At 32.7% G+C, this 20,156-nt stretch overlaps 1 protein-coding gene across 15 annotated transcripts in view; it reads left to right on the top strand.

The window, feature by feature from the left end:
- LOC143248463 (uncharacterized) overlaps positions 1-20,156 on the top strand; it is a 61,741-nt gene that overhangs the window by 10,325 nt on the left and 31,260 nt on the right. For 3 of the 15 annotated variants that reach the window (XM_076496845.1, XM_076496852.1, XM_076496844.1), the window contains exon 2: positions 14,470-15,485. The exons of 3 other annotated variants lie outside the window; for them this stretch is intronic. In XM_076496845.1, coding sequence (XP_076352960.1) covers positions 15,263-15,485 — 223 coding nt within the window. In that variant the 5' untranslated portion in view covers positions 14,470-15,262. Of the gene's footprint in view, positions 1-5,311; positions 5,442-6,275; positions 6,661-14,469; positions 15,486-19,691; positions 19,748-19,868; positions 20,141-20,156 lie in introns of those variants that run through there. 9 more of the 15 variants (XM_076496854.1, XM_076496860.1, XM_076496849.1 and 6 more) reach the window with 8 other exon arrangements.

The following is a 20,156-nucleotide window of genomic DNA, read 5'->3' as shown; positions in this document are numbered from 1 at the left end:
TCAATGGCAAGTAATACTTGGACTGCTTATCTATGGCCCCGAGAAAAGTTGTATTAACTATTTATCTAACCACTGTTTCATTGGAAGAAAAACGTTCATAAAAGAGGATACATTTTTCATTATTTGCTGAAATTAAACCAATATATACCTAATTTTATAATTCAAAATTTTGTGTATGGGTTGGACTGAAATCTGCTGATAATATTCTGAAACTAAGCTGTTTATTTATAAACAGGCTTGTGTATCAATAATAATCTTGTATGACAAAAATAAACAACAACATTGTGCTGTTCCAGGTTTTCTTGTTGTTCTCAATTAAGCACGAAGCTACACAATGGGCTATCTGTGCTCTGCCAGCCACGGTATCGAAACCCAGTTTTTAGCGTTGTAAGTCCGCAGACATACCACTGAGCCACTGGGGGGGGGGGTAATTTAACACTGGTAATTAGCTGATTAATACATCTACTGCCTGGTACAAAATAACTGTTTTATTTCAACCTGTTATTGTATAATAATTTTTTAAATAAAACCTTATATTATTGAAGATTAAATTCACACCAAACACTCCCTAATGATAATTATAAATGTTAACGTACTTGGGACCTAATGAACGTTTTTATGCCTGTGTCTGGTGGTTATGTGTGAGCGAGAGGTTAGCGTAGGCAGAATTTGAGGGTTCAAACTTCGCGGGCTGTTGCCATAAAACGCACTCTTCACTTTGGAGACGTGAGTAGGTGTGGTAAAAGGTGACACTATTCAGTGAGGCAAGTGTGGGTGTTGGCAGAATTATAGACGGCTATGTGTATGTAACCCACCTAAAACAATCACATGGTTAGACAAATAGGCGATAAACGTTACATCTATTGGCAAACGTGGAGTTCTTTCTAGTTTAATTTTTGCGTAATTTATATATAGGTGCCGTACACTTCACGATAATATTATGGATTTGAAAGAGCATTTTGTGAGTGTTTATTGGCTTAAGATTTTTTGTAGAGCCTGTATCATTTTATTTTACATCAGTGTTTGGGAACCTAAAAAATTCCTGAAGTATCGAAAAGTACATGAACAAAAATGAGTTAACCTATCAGAGCACGCGGTCTGGACCAAGTAGTTCACTTTGTGTGATGTCATGTCGAAAGTACACGTCATACGTGATGTCATTCAAAATTATTCTAAATATTTTACTTTATAATAAGTGCTAAGCATGCGTTACGTTTGTTTTATCCCGAATTTTAGTCGAACTTCGATCATTTCGCTGTTTAAGTTGGAAACCTAAAGATAGCGCTCAGTAATAAAGGCTGTAACTGAACTTGGTCGATTTCACTATAGATTCGATGGGTTGGGGTATATGTAAACTCAGTTACCAGTGTTTAATTGTGGTATTTAACGCTTAGTTCTATAAATATATTGGTTACTGTAACTGTACATAATATATAAAATTTGGTTTTGTTGTGAAACAAATAGTGTTAACTTTCAGTAATCGAATGGCGGAGTTGTGTCTATTATTTATTTTTACTGTTTACGAAAATCTGCTACATTAACTTCTTTAGATTGGAATAGTTTGATTTCTTACTTCTCTCTAATTATGACAGACATATTTAAAGTTATTTGTATTTTAGCTTATTCCCATACATAATACTTCAAATATACAAATGTTTCGTTATAAATACCAGTGATGAAACTAAATTACAACCACATTCGTTTCACTTTCCTTAGTACGAAAGTCCTGAACAGCGAGGTGAAAAATAAAAAGTTTGAATCTCGTAAGTCCAAGATGTTATTTAAAAGTCAGGTTCTCAATATTAAATGTTTTTCTTCGTCCCTAAATCTCAGAAATCAGTCTGTTGAAACTGAAGATGTATACGAATGGGATGTTTGTTATGCAATGATAGTATCTTGTTCGTACGACACAAGGCCTTTACATTTTTATATCACACTGTTCAGGGTGTTCGTACTGAATAACACGTCATTTATAAATATGATTTTCTGGTGGGACTAGAGCCCGGGAAAATTCTCTATCTGTACACAAGATATGAATCAGTGCTCTACATTTTTTTTAAATGGGAAAAAAGTTAAAGCGACAATTTCGGTTAACTGCTCGAAAAAATATGATTGAACCCGAGAGACCTTACGAGCTGCCGAAAAGATGAATGCAAAGTTGAAGCATTATCCACCAGTCCCTTGAAGAAAACGTTATTCAAAACTGTCTTCCTGGACAAATCTACATTCGAAATATAACTCTCGTTTAACCTGTATTATTATATAAATTGTACATGTTACTTTAACGAAATAAAGTTAGGCTTAGAGAGACGCGTGAAAGTGTTGAAATTTAACTACTATCTTAAATTCTAGTATCGCTTTTTTATATGCAAAAAAAAATGACTGTTCTATCAATAATTCCACTCACCACGTAGTTTGTTATTTTAATAATTTAGACCAGGGGTAGGCAACTCCATGGCCACTGGCCGCATGGGGCCAGTGGATAGCACAATTGTGACAAGCTCGAGTTTAGGAATCAACTTTTTCCATAATTTATTTTTTATCGCAAATTTGGTAATCAGCAACTGCACTGCCTCACGTAATCGCTAATGCCGTGCGCTTCATTATTGCCACAGACTCCGCCCATTTTATAACGTCAGTTTAGTTTAGATGTTTGTTACCGAATGCGCGTTGTTTTGCATGCCCTTGCAAATATATTTTTATTGTTTAACTTTCAAGTATTTAATTATTTTGTTTTTAATCACATATGGATAAGCGGATGATTCGAAAACGAAATAATCCAGATGTTGGTGAACACTTAAAAAACAAAGACAGTTTAACTGATTTTGGTATTACTGTCGAAAAGAGAACGACTCTGACTGGAAAAACATAAAACGAGAATTTAATGAAAGTTGGGAGATGAAATTTGTAGTGGTTGAAGTAAATAATAAACCAGTATGTTTTTTGTGTAACAAAGTTTTTAGTAATAATAAAGTATACAACCTTAAGCAACACTTTAACAATTTTCACAACGAATTTAATGCAAAATTTCCAGTTGATATCAAAAATCGTATGAATGAAATTCGCCGTTTGAAAGCACAACGTCATGAACAAAAGGCAGGTCTAAAAATATTTTTATCATCGATAGAACTGGTTACGTTAGCTAACCATAAAGTAGTTTGGATTCTAGCTAAAAAAATCATTTTCTGATGCTGAACTAGTAAAAGAAATATTGATTGTGGTCATTGAAACTGTTGGAGAATTATGTTTCAAAAATAAGAGATGACATTCAAAAGGTAAATAATTTGCAATTAAGTTGAACAATTGTCCGCAGAATGCTAGAGTTAGTGAAAGACAGAAAATCAATTGCTTGAACAACTAAAAGACTTTTTCTTTAGCACTAGATGAGTCAGTAAATGTTACTGACACTACACAGTCGATACTTTGGGTTCGATATGTCACTTCAGATTTTCAAGTGAGGGAAGAAATACTTGGCCTTTGTGGATTACGAGATTGAACATATGGAAAAAAAAATCTTTGAAAAATTTCTTGAAGTGTCAAAAAAATTCAATCTGGATTTTAAAAACTGGTGTCTGTCACAACAGATGGTGCTCCTACCATGACTGGAGTGAAATTAGAATTTTTCTCTTTTGAAGCAGCACTTAATTGGAAACAGTGTGAAGTCCACGCTGCCATTTTCCCATTGCATTTCATTGCAGGAAAATTTATGTTCAGATGTCTAAAAGTGGTGAATTGAAAAATTTGATGGACATTGTTGTAAAAATTGTGAATTATATCAGAAGAGAAAGTTTTCTCATCCATCGACAATGTGTTGAGTCTTTGAAGAAAAGCAGTGATTGTACTTTTGATGATCTTACTGATTTTGTAAGATGGTTAAGTGGAGGAAAAGTCTTGCAACGATTTACTTTATTTCTTCAAATAAAAGAGTATCTTTTGAAAAGGTGCGATTGAAACTTTCCCTGAAACTGAAACTTTGTCATGGCAGTGTGATTTGCACTTTCTGTGCGATATGATGTCTCACTTGAATAATTTGAATACGAAGCTTCAGAGAAGAGGTAAAATAATAAGCGAGCAATCACAATCTATTCATGAATTTCAGTTAAAGCTAAACCTCCTTGCGGAACAATTGATACATTTGATACATTTTACGAAGATGAATAGTTTTCTAAAAAATGATTTCTCTGCAAAAGATGATCTCAATGTAAACTGGATCAAAAATCTATCTCAAAAATATGAATCACGTTTCTCTGAATTTAAACATTTGAAATTGATATTTGGATTTTTGCATGACCCATTTCAATTTGATGTAGAAATTTCAGTAAGGAAATTACATCTTTTTTGTCTATGGATAAGTGTGGGTTTGAAGACGAGATACTTACCCTGCAAAGTGTGGAACACATAAGGTAAGCAAAAATATTCTATCGGAGATATGTGGCTTACTATTGCGATAAATGAGTCTTCCATATTTAAAGATAGCAATTTCAAAATTATTTTCCATGTTTGGATCCACATGGGTGTGTGAGTCAACATTTTCTACGCTAGATTTTTTAAATTTCTAGATACAGATCTCGGCTTACTGACATAAATTTAGAGGCAGAGCCAAGATACTCATTGAGCATAGATATTAAGCCAAATTACACGAACCTTATTGATGAAAACCCCCATCAATTTTCACAATGGTTAGTTGAAATACAGTTATTTTGATTAAACTAAATCTTTCAACTTATTTATTTTAATAGTGTAGCCAACGTTGTTTTCATTAGCCACAGTTGTGGCCACTATGAAAAATAAGTTGTCCACTCTTGGTCTAGACATTTTTTGCTCGTTGAGGTATTTCAGGTACACTGATTTGCTTTGAGAATAATCGGGTACGTTCCACAGAAAATGTTTGAGGTTTAAACATTGATTGAGTTATGAAGGCTGGGTATATTGTATAACAATAGGAACTAAAATTTCTTGATGACGAGAAACCCACTTAAAATAAAAATGCATCTCAGGACGGCTGGTATGGGTATTAATACTTTTATTAATAAAACAGAGACCAACGTTTCGACCTTCCTAGGTAATCTTCAGGTTAATAAAGATTCCAAATCAGCCGTTCTAAGAAACTAACCTATTTACTTTATTCAAATTTACGAGTGTGAACAAAAGGCAAGTAAAGTAAATATAAGTGAATAAAAAATGTACTTTTAAGTGTTGAAAACATTTAAACCGTTTTTAATTTTTTTGTAATAACCACGTTTTCTTAAAGCACTGTTAATTCAATTTGCATAAATTTATTTTACATGTTCTGTTTTTAATTTATTTTCAGATAATCCATTAAGCAAATATCATTCATAATTGGTTTATCTCCTAATCCTCACTTCTTCGAGAACGTTTTTTAATCACGAGTTTTCATATACCACTTCATATAAAATCTTCCTTACATTTCCTAAATCATGGTATGTTCTGTATTCCTTTTTTACATTCCAAATACATTAATACAAGTTATGCTATTTCACCACATTTGTTTTACAGATGTATCAACAAATTCATCAAGAAAAATGTATTTTGTTCATTATTCTGACAAAAGTTTCAAGACTTCCTATAATACAACATATAACAAGTTTCCTGCTAACGTACATACTGAGATTGTTATATTTATTTTCAAATGATCGCTTGTTTTTTAGATGCGAGTTACGTCTAGTATACGCACACGAATATACTATACTTGCATATGCTATTCTATTTCTTTGTATTTAGTTAGATGCAGTGCTTAATTTGTACCATATTTCCGTAGATTTGGTGTTCCAGTCATGGTTGGATTTTTTAAAAAATTTGGAAGTCGGAAATTGTAATTATTTTGAAGTCTATTTCGGCTGCATTGCAATTTATATTTGGCAGATGTAGATCACAATATAATTTCCTCTAGGTCCATCCAAAACGTCTAAGTTATCTTCCAAAACACGCAACTCCAACTGGTCAACATTGCTACTATACCTTTTTATTTAGGAAAGTAATCACCAAGTAGATGCTGGTGTCATTAAACGTGTGTTGAATGGAACCGCGTACATTGGGTGTTATTTCATAATGTTCCTCAAAACAAATAACAAAATTTACGTGGATTGAGTCGTATTTTCGAGGTATTTGTTGCATTTGAATTATACGCTTATCGTAACTCATGATAAGAATCTCCAGACGTTCCAGTCGTACGTATATTGTAATATCCTTATCACGTGGCGTTAGCAGCTGAATGATGACGTATATAATAAAAAAAGAAACAAAGCTGACAATCATTTTCTGGTGTTACGTGGAAAGATGTACACTATTTGGAATGTTTCATGAGTGAATTCGGGTGTTACAGGTGTACAGATAAAACTACAACATATACCTTATGTTAAATTGAACCTGCCCGTTTCTACATCTGAGTGTCAGTTTTGTGTTTTTTATATTTACATCTTTTAACTCGTGTATTCCTGCAGTATTATCTGGTTATGTACTCTTTCGTTTTAGTTTGAGAAATGCACTAGGTTATCAAGACGACAACGAAAAAAATGTGGAGAACCGATGATTTACAAGTGGAAAGCAACCTTCGTTCTGGCACAGACTTTAGGGACCTTTATTATAGCAATATTACAAAACACGTCCGCAAGATAAAACAAAAAATTGTGATGAACCCGGGTATGAGAATTGTTTTATTTTGATGTGACGAAGTAATTCTTGTCAGCTCTGTATACATTTGTCAGTTTACCCAACTCATGTACCGTTTGAAGCACTTGTACATATACAGTTAATATGCGCATTAACTGTTACGTAAAGTGCCTTTTTTTAAGGCTACTTATAATTTCCAATATTAGTTGTAATTTTATTATCATATCTATTGTTCGTAATTGAATACGTTTTTGAACATTGGTAGTTTATGCCATGAAATATCCTGTCGTATGGTTTTTTTGTGTGTTTGTTTGTGTGTGAAATTCCTACAGTTTGTATTATACTGTGGCTCTTAATTTCGTATGTATATATTTTAACCAACTTGTACAACTATTTGAACAATTGTTACGGTGTGAAGGCTGGCCTACCTTTATTATTATTATTGTCATTAGACGTTACTATTAAGCCTTTTGTATTTTTGTAACACTAAATTATATAATCTCTTCAACAAGAAGAGTATATAATACATTATCTGTCAAATATATTATCTGTAACGTGTTTCGCATAATAGAGAACTTCGTAGGCCATCTGTAATAAAATAATTGTAGAAAAGTTTCTGCACAACTTTGCATGGCTGGATTATAAATAATCAATTGAAATGTATCTATATGTAAATTAATTTTAACTATTTTACACCTTATTATATAAAATGAATATGCTGTCATTTTAAATGTCCATTTTTAAGCACGTATCTAACTGGTTAGGAGAATATAGGCATGAACAAACATTTTGAAGCTTGTTTTATTGTCTCAATATAAATACAAATGAAAATTTATTGTGAACAAAATTTCGGTATGGCGGTCTGTTGGTAAGTACAGTATGGTACTTTATCACATCGTACTGTGACCGTTGACAGCTCCGTCTATTGTGATTTTGCTGTTACACCTGCAAATATAAATAGTAGCTTATGGAATTTATATTTTTTTATAAAAGAGAGCCCTGAATAAATACATAATTGCAAATTGCCACAAAATTCTTTGTAGCACTTTATAAGAGTTGGATTTACGTAATGTTAATATATTGCCGCCATAACCCTTCGCTAGCAAAGGAAACGTATCTTTTACCACCAGAATTGTTTTTGCTAACGTTTTGATTAATTAAACAAACTGAAAAGGGTGTGTCCATCTACATTTAAGGGTTTATTTCTCCTTCAGACGTCAGAAGTCGGCGCATGTTTAGACTACAGGTGTATTTGTTTCTGTATTTTGGAATTGCACAGGACATGTTAAAGCTTTGGTGAACATTTTAATGAGATTACGCTCTTTATGTGAATGTGATGAGGCCTTCTGGGAAGGCCTTATTTCAAAGAAGTCATCCTATCTACAGTTGTTTTGTGTACAAGGTAGCAGATCAAATTAAAGATCGTGAATCCGAATGTAGGTTTGTGACCAGAACTTGATACTTGTTGGCCATTTAATATAACTGTGATTGAATTGAAAATGCAGAATTGGTTGTAGCGTAGTTTTGAGGAAACATGTTACAAAAAAGTAGTTTAATATTAATTTTGATATGCTCACAGTGATTTGAGAATGGAGAAATTGGGTAAATAAAGATTTTACAAATACATTCCAACATTTAGTGCAATATTACATTGTTAAACAACGTAAGTATCAAGTTTGCATCTCTGTGGAGAAAAAAAAGTGAAAGTATTGTGTTGATAGCTTTTAATACAAACCCATTCTCTCTAATTAAACTTTCAAAATTTACCCATATAAAGTGTCATTAAAATAAATGTGATAGTAATGCTTACTAAATAAATATCAAATTTTTTATTAAAATTTGTAAGAGAAAGGCTTAGTTTAGGAGTATATAAATGATTGAATTTATAATTTTTATTTTATTAGTCTGAGGAAGTATGTTCTGTTGAAAGTAGTAATTGTTGGTATGTTTCTATCTGTTTGTATGATATATACAGGAAATTATATTAGAGATGTACTAAAGTGAACTGAATTTTTTCTCACAATCATGTTAAGTGGCTACAGTGTGAAAATGTACAAAATTGTATAGCTTTTAACATTACCTTGAGTGTATTAGTGTAGATTACATAAACTTTTACTACAGTTAAATCTCTCGACCAAGTTCCCAAGAACATGGCTATTTCAATAAAGATTACACATTGCAGTAGGCTCGTTGGATATTTCTTTAGGACAAAATGTACCAGTGACATCCTATAAATTAACAGTAGGAAATTTGATAAACTAAAACATCAGTAATCAAGTAAGTTTTAAAACTTGTACGGATAACAAAATTATGTTTTTCACATACTACAGTTGGTTGTCTAGACTAGCAATATTTCAGTATTGTCTTGTAACTAACGAACATGTTAATGTGCGTGATGAATCTAAGCATATGTTGGAGGAATTAAGGAACATATTCCAAATCCTGGAGACTGGCCAGCTATGAGCATTCCTTTTTTGTCTTGTAACCCTCTCGACCTGGAGACTGGCCAGCTATGAGCATTCCTTTTTTGTCTTGTAATCCTCTTGACCTGGAGACTGGCCAGCTATGAGCATTCCTTTTTTGTCTTGTAATCCTCTTGACCTGGAGACTGGCCAGCTACGAGCATTCCTTTTTTGTCTTGTAACCCTCTCGACCTGGAGACTGGCCAGCTACGAGCATTCCTTTTTTGTCTTGTAATCCTCTTGACCTGGAGACTGGCCAGCTACGAGCATTCCTTTTTTGTCTTCTAACCCTCTTGACCTGGAGACTGGCCAGCTATGAGCATTCCTTTGTCTTGTAACCCTCTCGACCTGGAGACTGGCCAGCTACAAGCATTCCTTTTTTGTCTTGTAACCCTTTTGACCTGGAGACTGGCCAGCTATGAGCATTCCTTTTTTTTTTGTCTTCTAACCCTCTTGACCTTCAAAATTACCTTGGTGCCACTTAATATATGCAAATCAGTCACTCTATACTGTTTGTATATGTGAAGCTTTTTATAACAATAAACAAAAAATGTTTAACGTTGATTGCTTCAATACTTCATAATATCTAAAGGTTTTCGAGTTACCATAATTGAGTAATCTGTGTTACTGTGGAGATTTTGTAAGATGTGAACACTTAGGAAATCTCTGTATGAAGAATTGGTTTAAGGAACAACTTGAATGTGGCCTCTCTTCTCAAGAGAGACCAGTTGACCCTTCAAGGTTGCTCTTGACCACCTAACTTTCGAGTGGAGTAAACATTTACATCTTTACTATATTTTTTCAGGAAATTGTCAATTTTTCTGTTGAACATCTATAAAGTGCTGTCAACTGAAACTTGTTCTGTTAAGTTTCTGTCAGAAAACCAAAACTGTCTCAACTGTTGTCCAGCCTGTCTTTTCCAAGTAATAGACTTGCATCCTTTTGTTTACAGAACATAAAGTAATCAGAGGTTTTTATTTTGTCAATCCTCCAGAAAGTCTTGTAAATCTTAACATATCCTGTAATCTGTAATCTCAATAACATCTCCTGTAATCTGGATTAAACCATCCCCCTCAGATAATCATTCCATTACTGGCATCGTCCTAGTATCCATCCTTTGAACCCTTTTCAGTGAGTTTATTATATATTTTCTTGAGTATGGAGAGCCAAACTGTTTATTTTAAGTATGCTTAAAATAGTGATTTGTAAAGAGAAATGGTTACTTACCCCTTTTGACCTACAAAAACCAGTTATCTTTACTATTAGAAACAGAGCTCTGCATCAGCTTGCATCCACTAAAAGTACAGGTCATTTGCCAGATATTTGTCTAACATTCCAGTTAATCCAAGTCATTGTGTAATATGTCAGCATCTTTATCCTCAGAAATAGTCCTGTCACCCTGAAGAAAATGTTGAGGTTTTCTCTGGTGGAGCCACATAATCTTTTGTCACATAAACCTCCCATTGATCCCCGATTATTCTAAAAATCCTGGATTTGTTGGTGATTAATGTAAGCAAGAAAAACCAAAGACCCATATACTGACCAACGAATTACTGTACTAATAACAAAGGTTCAGTCTGACCGAATTCGTAAAAGACTTGTGTACTGACCAGTAATTTACTGTACTAGTAACAAAGGTTCAGTTTAACTGAATTTGTTAATGAAAATCTTCCCTCATCCAATCCAATCAACTAGTCTTTTCCAAACCACTGCTAGTGTGGTATTCTTAGCTAATTCACTGTGTGATCCCTTACTAAACACTTTTTTAGAAACCTTAAGAATACCAATTCCATCACTGAGATAACATGTAACATCCTCTATAAATATTAACAAATTAGTAGGCTGAGACTGTTTCTGGGAGAATCCACATGAACTTTCTTTTATGATATCATTAAATAATTTGGTAAAACTTGTTATAAGAGTCCTGAGTTGTTGTTTTTTTCCATTATATAAATAATATTAATTGGCTTTTAATTTTCTATTGTAGATTTTATTCATTTTAAAAATAGAAGTAACATTTAGTAACTATCTAATACTTGAGTTCTTGCTATTGACCTACAAAAAATGAAGTCTTGCTTATCTGACTTTTGACGTTCTTTAAAATCTTGAAGTAATCCTTGTTCAACCCGTGTTTGACCTTTGTCATTCTGGTTAACACAAAGGGATTGGTATCTATACGATCCAAGTAAAGTCCATACGATGCTCAGGATGTTACCAACATATTTTTATTGTAAAGATAAAAAATATGTAAAAGTAAACTAACCAAGTTTCAGTAATTTTTTCTATTTCAACTGTAGCTATGAACTTGTCCTTTTCTCACCTAATATTGTAATAATAACAGCTAAACTATTTTCTGTTTGTATCTTTAAATTTGAAAGTTTTATCTGTGAAGTTATTTAATTTGTTATGCTGTACATTTCCAATTTTGAAAGTGCTTGTTGCCCTGAGTATCCTCTCAGTTAGTTTATTCAGTCTTCCAAGAACTCTTACCTCTTGTTCAAGATTAGCTCAAAATTTCTTCAATAATTATATTTAAAGCTTTTTTCATGGGTGATTTATGCAGTGTGTCGTTATCACAGTAGAGTATTTTCTGTAATGTATATTTCCTTGTCCAGATCCATACAACTTACTCATTAAAAAAAAAAAAAAAAATCAACATTATAAACATGAACCCAAACATTCTGGTAACAGACACACATTATAAATTTTCAAAATTAATCTTAAATTACTCATTTCTTGACTTCTGAAAAAAGTATCCATTGGTCTATTTAATGTAAGTTGTCTCTTGCTTACTGTCTTTCAACATCTTTTTTAAATAAAAGGCTTATTTGAACAAACTAGAGGTCTCATTGCAGCATCCCATATATCACCAATTGTCAATGATCTATTTGTTTCTAAGTGTGTGAAGTAAAGGCATTAGAATCAGCAACATGGAAACTGAAAATTAGAAGAAATGGATGATGTATCTCAACACCATAGACAAATTTCTCCAATGTCTAAACTCTCAAAACCAAATGAACATCATGAGAAAAATGGGTTAGATAATTTCTTTCTTGGTATACTAGTAGAAAGACAAACATCATCTGTTCAGGAAAAAGGTTAAAAGAAACAGATCAAATTTCCACTACAAATCACATAATTCCCAATCCATAAAGTAAGGTATTTCCCAAAAGGATGAAAAACGTAGCTCGCAAATCTTAACAAAAGAACTAAACCCACTCCAGAGACATTTGAAGCCAACAGATACCAAAACAAAGTTTTTAACTGAACTTAGAGTTGAGAACCTTTAAAAAAAACAAAAAAAAACCCTAGTGACTGAGCAGTTAGCCTGCAGACTTAAAATGCTAAAAACCAGGTTTCAATATCCATGGCATGAATAGTTCATCATGTATCTGTGTGTTTAAGTATAAATAAACAAAAAATACCTCCTTAAAAATTTAGAAGAAAAAGGAAGGTACAACCACCTTCAAATTCATACCTAATGTAAGCTGCAAACTTAAACAAATTAGTAACAAGTTTTTATGAAAATATATTTCAGGTACAGTAAAACATTACAAGATATTTTCCAAAATCAAACGATCCTCTAACCTTAAAAACAACAACAACAAATAATGTCATACTTCCTACCCTGTTAATGTGATGTGGTATACACAGGTGAGCCAGGAATATTAGTGAAACAAAGGAAGAACATAACAGTTGAAACAAGATGTAATAGTGGACATAGCACAACACTCTGAAACCATTGTACCCAAGATGCAGTGGGAAAAAGTTTATAATCCTGGACAAAGACACAACTGGAAACTTTAAAAAGAGTTCTTAAGAATCAAAACAGGAGATCCAATAAAAAGGAAACATCAGGTGCTCCATGCCAGAACTTGTTTCAATATGGTTGAGATGAAATATTTAATTAATATTTGGCAGTGCAACTGAATTTTTATTTTCACTGCTAAAATAATCACTTATCCAGAATGGTTACCTCACATAAGTACTTATTTTGTGGATATGGATTTATATAACAAAACGTACCATAACTCTGACATCTTGATTTCACATGTCGCACTACAAGTAAATACAGTTTATTTTTTTTATATAAATAAGAAATTACAACTTACTACCTATGATATTTATTGTGGACCCTAAAATAACCACTTTTAGGATCAAATTCCAATTACCTCATAGAGAGAAGGTAACATGTTTAATTTTATTACCATCTTCTATTTGTACATCAACTATAATCTTGAATTTCACTTGTATATATAGATAACTTACTTTATATTGAAAGTTATTGACAAATATGTCTTGCCCTTAAAACCATCAGCCATAAAAGATAGTTTTGCCATTACAGCTAACAAGAGTAAAGACACTTAGCCTTAAAGCTAAACCATATAAATAGTGTTACTTTGTAGAGTTTAGAGTATTACAATGTTTATAACATGAGCTACATTTTTATGTTGTAATTTGTTGAAATTGAGCTAAGTTATATGTTATTGTTGCCAAAATAACTCCAAAATTGCTTTTTTGTCATGCATTCTATTAAATTATCTGGTAAAAATAACTTAAAATCCATTCTATGTAAATGAAAACAAATGAGTTTTTATTTCTTCCTTAAATAGTAGATCTCACTTTTTAGCACTTTCATTAAACTCCTGTCAAGTTTATTTCCTTTGCACTGCTTCACTGGTCTTGCTTCAATTTCTAATCATTTATTTTCATTTCTGTTCATGTTTTTTGTGGTCTTTATTAAATGTTCTGTTTGTTTTTCCCACTCCTCTATCATGTTTATAATGTTCCCTATCTCTAACTGTGCTCTGGTTGTAATGTCGAATAAAATTCAAGTTTGTTAAAGTTCTGATGACAATACATCAAAATAATCCCACTTCTTATACCACTATTGTTACAATGTTTTTTCTTTGGTAGGTTTTTAAAAATATGATGCAAAAACAATTTATATTCCAGTCCATGTAAATGATAATAAGTTTATTTTTATATGTTTCGATCCAATCCAGTAATAATAGGATAAACTAGAAAAGTCAGGTAGTAACTGATCAGCTTTTCTTCCTACTCTTTAAGTGATAAATTAAAGTATATTTTAAACTATGCTATTCTTAACCATTGAATGTTTATTTGTAAATAAATGTTCTCAGATATATTTACTATTGTAAGTTATGGTGGTGATGCTAGGATTGGTGAAGTTGATTAATTCTCTTGGATTTTAATTGTGAGTTGGTATCATTATGGTGTTATAGATGGTTTTCTTTAGTTTGAAAATATGTTTGTTCGTACTTGTTATAAATCTTTTCTTTGAAAATGTTGGTTTGTTCTTTATTAAGAAGGACGCTTTTTATAATGAAAGGCATATTTTGTTATTTTATTTTAGGCCAAACACACCCTTGTGACAGGCTTTGTAAAAAAAAAAAAAAAATTGAAATATACCTTTGACACGAGCGAATTTGACCTGCCCTTCCAGCGAACGAACACTACTCGTGTCCGTACTGCATAGTTTTTCGTGACATGAGCATATCGGAGAATCAATATTTTGCGTGGTCACGTGACACCGCAGCTCTCTACACCGACTGTCATATTGTACCTCCTGGTTTCCCAGCATTCATAAGTTTCTTCTCGTTTAAAATATTTTGTTGAACTATTTATTGCACGGGAGGAAAACTTTCATTCGTATATAGCTGGTTGATATGTAGCAACTATGTGTAAATATATATGTATATATAGTTGTATCTTTTTTAACTTGTAACCTTTCGTGTATTAAAAAGTTAGTACAACTGCTGAAGGTAATATGGATGACCCGTCTTCATCGTTCAATCTATAAACCTTTGTTGTCAACGGAATGTGTGAATCCCAAGGTTGGTCATGGTTACAGTACAATCAGTTAAAGTGTGCGGATGGGAAATGAGGTAACTTATATTATTATTATAATGTTGTCATGGTGACGACGATAAAAAATCGAGCACTCATACTGATGTGCACGTAGGTGTGTATAATACAGCTTCATTGGGAATATGTTGATACTGAGAAATTCAGGTTTCAATGTAGGGGTTTTTTACCCTCGATTTTGGCATTCGGTAAGTACTACATGTTGGGCTTGAATAATTAAGACGGTAAGGGTATATGGACCAGAGATACCCGTTAGTAGTAGGACTTAAAACTTGGGGAAAATGCCTCCTGTTGTAATGGGGTTCCATATGAGCGTGTGCAGCCTGGAATTCTCACTGTATTACGGTGCTCAACAGTGCACTGTATGTGGGTACCCTCTACTGAACACTGCAGTAACACAAGGGTTACCATTGGTTTGGAATCAAGGAAACCTCTCGGTGACTAAAGCTGCTCTATGGGATCCGCCCGTTTTACATGATCCGGCCTATTTCTTCACGGAAAGAGGTATTTTGTTTTATTTATATCATCGAGAAACACGCTTTAGAATTATTAGTTTGATGCGTTAGCACAATAACTTTATCACAATAAAACACACGAATTTTTATCATTACGTTTTTGTTAACATCAGTATTTGTTTGTTTTATCAGTTGGGTGATACAGTGTACGCTGACATGCAGTTAATAACATTGAGAGATATTTTTATACTGATATAACACGTTTTCTGTGTTATACTAACTCGTTTTATAACAGAATTTATCGTTTTAAGATACTAAAATAGAACTTAGGTTTTGGTGAGCGAGATATTGAACCTTTAGGTAAAATTTCCCTGCTAATTCTGACAACATAACATTTATGATAAAGTTTGTAAGCAGCTATAGTGTAGACATCGTGTTGGTTAAAGATTAATACGTGGTTATTAACCAAGTAAATTGTGACCCAATATAATATTTTAAGTGATGCATTACCTGATATGGTAGTTGTTTTATGTTGCTAACTATATAGAAGATTGATTCCGTTGACTAACCTACCTTATGATATTGACTTTATAACATATTTTGTATGTTAACTGTGTCCGTTATGTGACTTTTTATAAAAAACACATTAAGTGTTAATGAATCCATAAACCCAAACTTGTATAAAATTGTTTTAAAAACCGGTGAGTCATGTACCAGTATCGTTGGAGTTTAATTCCAAATAGTGTTCAAGATATTCAATTTTTATTTTTTGAAAGGCGTGTGCAGTACTTTGGGTATTTTAAAATGTTGTGAATATAAAGTGGCATCAGTATAATTTTACGTTACTTCAAATTTCAGAATTAAGTCACGATACTTTTAAATAAATGGTCATAAAATGATATTAAGAATAATACAGTTTATGTATTTTATATGTTCGATATTATTAATATACATTTTGATAGTTAGAACACTATCTCTCCAATAAAATTTTTTTTTTAAATACTAATTCTACATTAATGATAAAAAAACTCCACCTTTCTTCCTACACCTGCACGTTATAATAAACGTAGAGTATACTACTTACAATTTATAAACAAAAACAAACAAACCAATTAACGTTTTTCATGAATTCTAAGCAGAGTTTAGAAGTGAAAGTTGTAGAAAGATTTGTTTCCGTGATACATCTTTTAGTATGATGTTGAAATGTACACAAATTCATATCCTCGAATCGCTCTGAGACCCTCAGAAGTGTTTCGTTACTGGCAGTTCTGCAACCTTCCAGTTTCGATTTGTTTTCTTGATCAAATAATATTATTATTGTCTCTTTTCCTAATCCTGCAGTAATATAAAGCCTAGGAAGATTGAACTGAATAAAACGGAAGAAATGTTTGCATGTCAGATAAATACATTTTCATTGGAGAATGTATACAGTGAGACCTGATTGACGTCGTGCTAGTCTCTGGTGAAGTCAGGACTACTTCACTTTACCCTTGTCCACGATCACGTTTTGTTCTTAGGTTTTCTTCAGCACAGTAATTTTATATACCCAAAATTTGTAACGATATAATTTTGAATAGGAATCCAAAACAGACCTAAACGTATTTTCGGTAAGAACATGGAGAATGTTTACAAAAACCTAGGCCCATCATCTTGGGCAGATCCTGCATCAAAAACAGTCTTCAATGTTCCAATTCATTTTCTTCCTCGTGGCTAAAGGCCCAGCATGGCCACGTGGTTAAGGCACTCGACTCGTAATCTGAAGGTGGCGGGTTCGAATCCACGTCACACCCAAACATGCTCGCCATTTCAGCCGTAGGGGCGTTATAATGTTACGGTCAATCCCGCTACTCGTTAGTAAGAGTAGCCCAAGAGTTGGCGGTGGGTGGTGATGACTAACTGCCTTCCCACTAGTCTTACACTGCTAAATTAGGGACGGCTAGCGCAGATAGCCCTCGTGTAGCTTTGCGCGAAATTCAAAACAAAACAAACCAAACCTTGTGGCAAAACGGTAAGTTTGACGGTTTGTAAACTAAAAACTTGGTTTCGATACCTGTGGTGAGCATTGCAAAGATACCCATTGTGTAGGTTTAGGATTAAAGACAAAAACGCAATCTCATAAGTCAAGTTGATAATGTTATCTAGAAAGTTCGGAGGTCTAAGTGTTATATGTAGGTGTTGAAGCACGTTTATGTGAGCTTTAATGATAACTACAGAGTTTTGGTTTTGTAATTCCAAGGAAGTGACTCATTAGGGTCAAGGTTAAAAGTTTTCTAGTTTAAAGCAGTGTTTTAATGTCTTTACCTAACACTGACCTCAAAGGTTTTACACGGATATATAATGAGATAATTCCTAGAAATAATTAGTTTAGTATAAAACAAGTAAGCAGTAAGTCTTAAGTTCAAAATACTTTGAATGGTCAAACTGAAATATTCAACCAATCGGATCATTAATATTCGTTTTGATAACAACATAGCTTTTGTTAAAATATTAAAGATGGAAGAAGTGTACTGTCTTCAGTCTGCTCTTGAATTTTACGAAGTTATTTTAATATCAGTTTTGCTTTTAACTTTGTTTATTTTGTGTATGTATATTATAAGTATTGTTAATTTTCTAAATGGCATGCATGGCTTCCATACTTAGAGTGTTTATAACGCCACCTAGAACGGTAACAGAACTAGCCTTCACAAACTAATGACAAATTGTTAGGGTTTTACCAGTCGTAGATTCCAGTGTAAGGAGCTTTGTGGCTTTCATCTCAAACCTAATTAGTTTATTTTTCTTTAGAAAATCTTGAGCTATAGGTGTGATAAATAACAAGATATCTCTATAGACTTGTTCTTTTATAATAACTGAACAAATATAATGACATTGTCTCCACTCTCCTGATGTCAGCCATGTTTAAGATCTTTATGCGTGCGTCACGAAGCATAATTACTTTGTGGAACGTACGCCCTTGGAACTTAAATAATATTTCTTAACATCTCCGCAAAATTAATTCTACTTTTTCTGATGTGAACTGAGCAACTGTCATTTCTTGTTACGTGGCTGCAGCTACCAGAAAACAAAATAATATAAATTACAACAAATCTAAATGTGTTTTTATGATTAAATTGTTCTGCCTTTTTCACAAACAAATTACGTTGGATTACTTGAAATAGAATTGTGGGAATCTCGTACAATTTTGCATAATTTTGTCGGACATAAACTAAAATATTTTCAAACGTTTTTTTTTTTTTGAAAACGTGATAGGATACAACGGAAACGGATATTTATTATGATTTTAAAAGGCTTATAGAAACAAGCTCACCTTTTCTTTTTTTCCTCAAGGCTTAATTGAATTTATTTGTATGTAGTTCGTTTCTGGAATTTATGATGTTTCTTTAAAATAATTTAAACGTTTTATTTGGGGTCGAACGAGAAGACTAAATATTTGTCGTTATATCTTAAAAAGGATTTTAGTTACTTCGAATCTGACAAAGGAAGTGTTATTATAAATGGAAGATTTAAAACAAATTTTTATAACTCATCAAAACTGAAGTGTGAATTTATGTTTTAAGTTAATGGTTATCAACTGAAACTGACAATGTAAATTATGTTTTTATATATTTATATGTCGTATGTTCTTATTAAAAGGAAATTATTATGCGTCATATAACAGCATTACTTTTTAGAGTAGAAATTTATAACAAATTATTCATAAATTCTACTGTTGCAGTAGAGCATGTCGTAAAATTGTTTACGGTGGAATCGTGGCGACCCCTTTTGAAATTACTAACACATACTGTCGACTGCAACGTTATTTTGAAAGGTAAATTGAATGAATAAACTGTTACCAGTAAAACCTTATATAACCGTTTTGACGGATATGCAGCGCATTTCTGTCAATTTTGGTTAAATAGATTTTAAAAATATTACCAGGAAAAAATAGCACCAGTAGAAATGACATCTGTTCGTTCGAAGTATAGGGGGGGGATACTGTTTGTTGTTGTTGTTTCCCTGAAGTAAAGGAACTATAGCATGTTGTTTGTTTCATATTTCCTTAATTTCTACCACTTTGCATTATTACTGGTACTCTTATTACAGGATACTGACCCACGATCTACTTTGCCTCAAACAAAATCTTTGGCCAATTCATATTCATAAAGTGCTGTATCTCTCCCCTTTTAAAAGACCTTTGTTCTACCATATACAAACAACACATGGAAATTGTACTTGTTTTCCAGTGATAAGACTGAAAAATAATGGGGAAGGACTTTTAAATTTAATGGTCTATTATTAAAACAATGTTTCTACACTGATCAGAACAGCAAGGTATGTATATCTTTAATTCCTAACGTGAATGTTGGAAGTTTCACTTTAATTTAAAAGAAACGAAACATTTATATACTATAATTTCATAATATTTTGAAATGTAAGTGATGGGAATGGCGCCAGGCGGAGGTAATAGAAAATTTTGGCAAAGTAAACAAGACTGTAGATTAGATGGGTAACAGATCGCAGGTCAAAAGATACCCCATAAACTTCTCGTTGAAGTTCGAATGGGATTGGTTAACTTCCTGCGATCCATTAGCATGTTTTTGTTAAATGGAAGATAAAACTGTTAGGAAAATTGAACAGTGATAGCAGTACCCTGTCGAACTTACACTGTTGAACACAGAGAATTTTCGAGTTTCGGTTTTGTTTTGTGAGTTTGGAAATTGGTCGGTATGTGTATTTGCTT

Source organism: Tachypleus tridentatus, chromosome 4 (assembly GCF_004210375.1).
Source record: "Tachypleus tridentatus isolate NWPU-2018 chromosome 4, ASM421037v1, whole genome shotgun sequence".
NCBI lineage: Eukaryota > Metazoa > Arthropoda > Merostomata > Xiphosura > Limulidae > Tachypleus > Tachypleus tridentatus.
The sequence above is the reverse complement of the archived record's forward strand: the minus strand, read 5'-3'. Positions and strand labels throughout refer to the sequence as shown.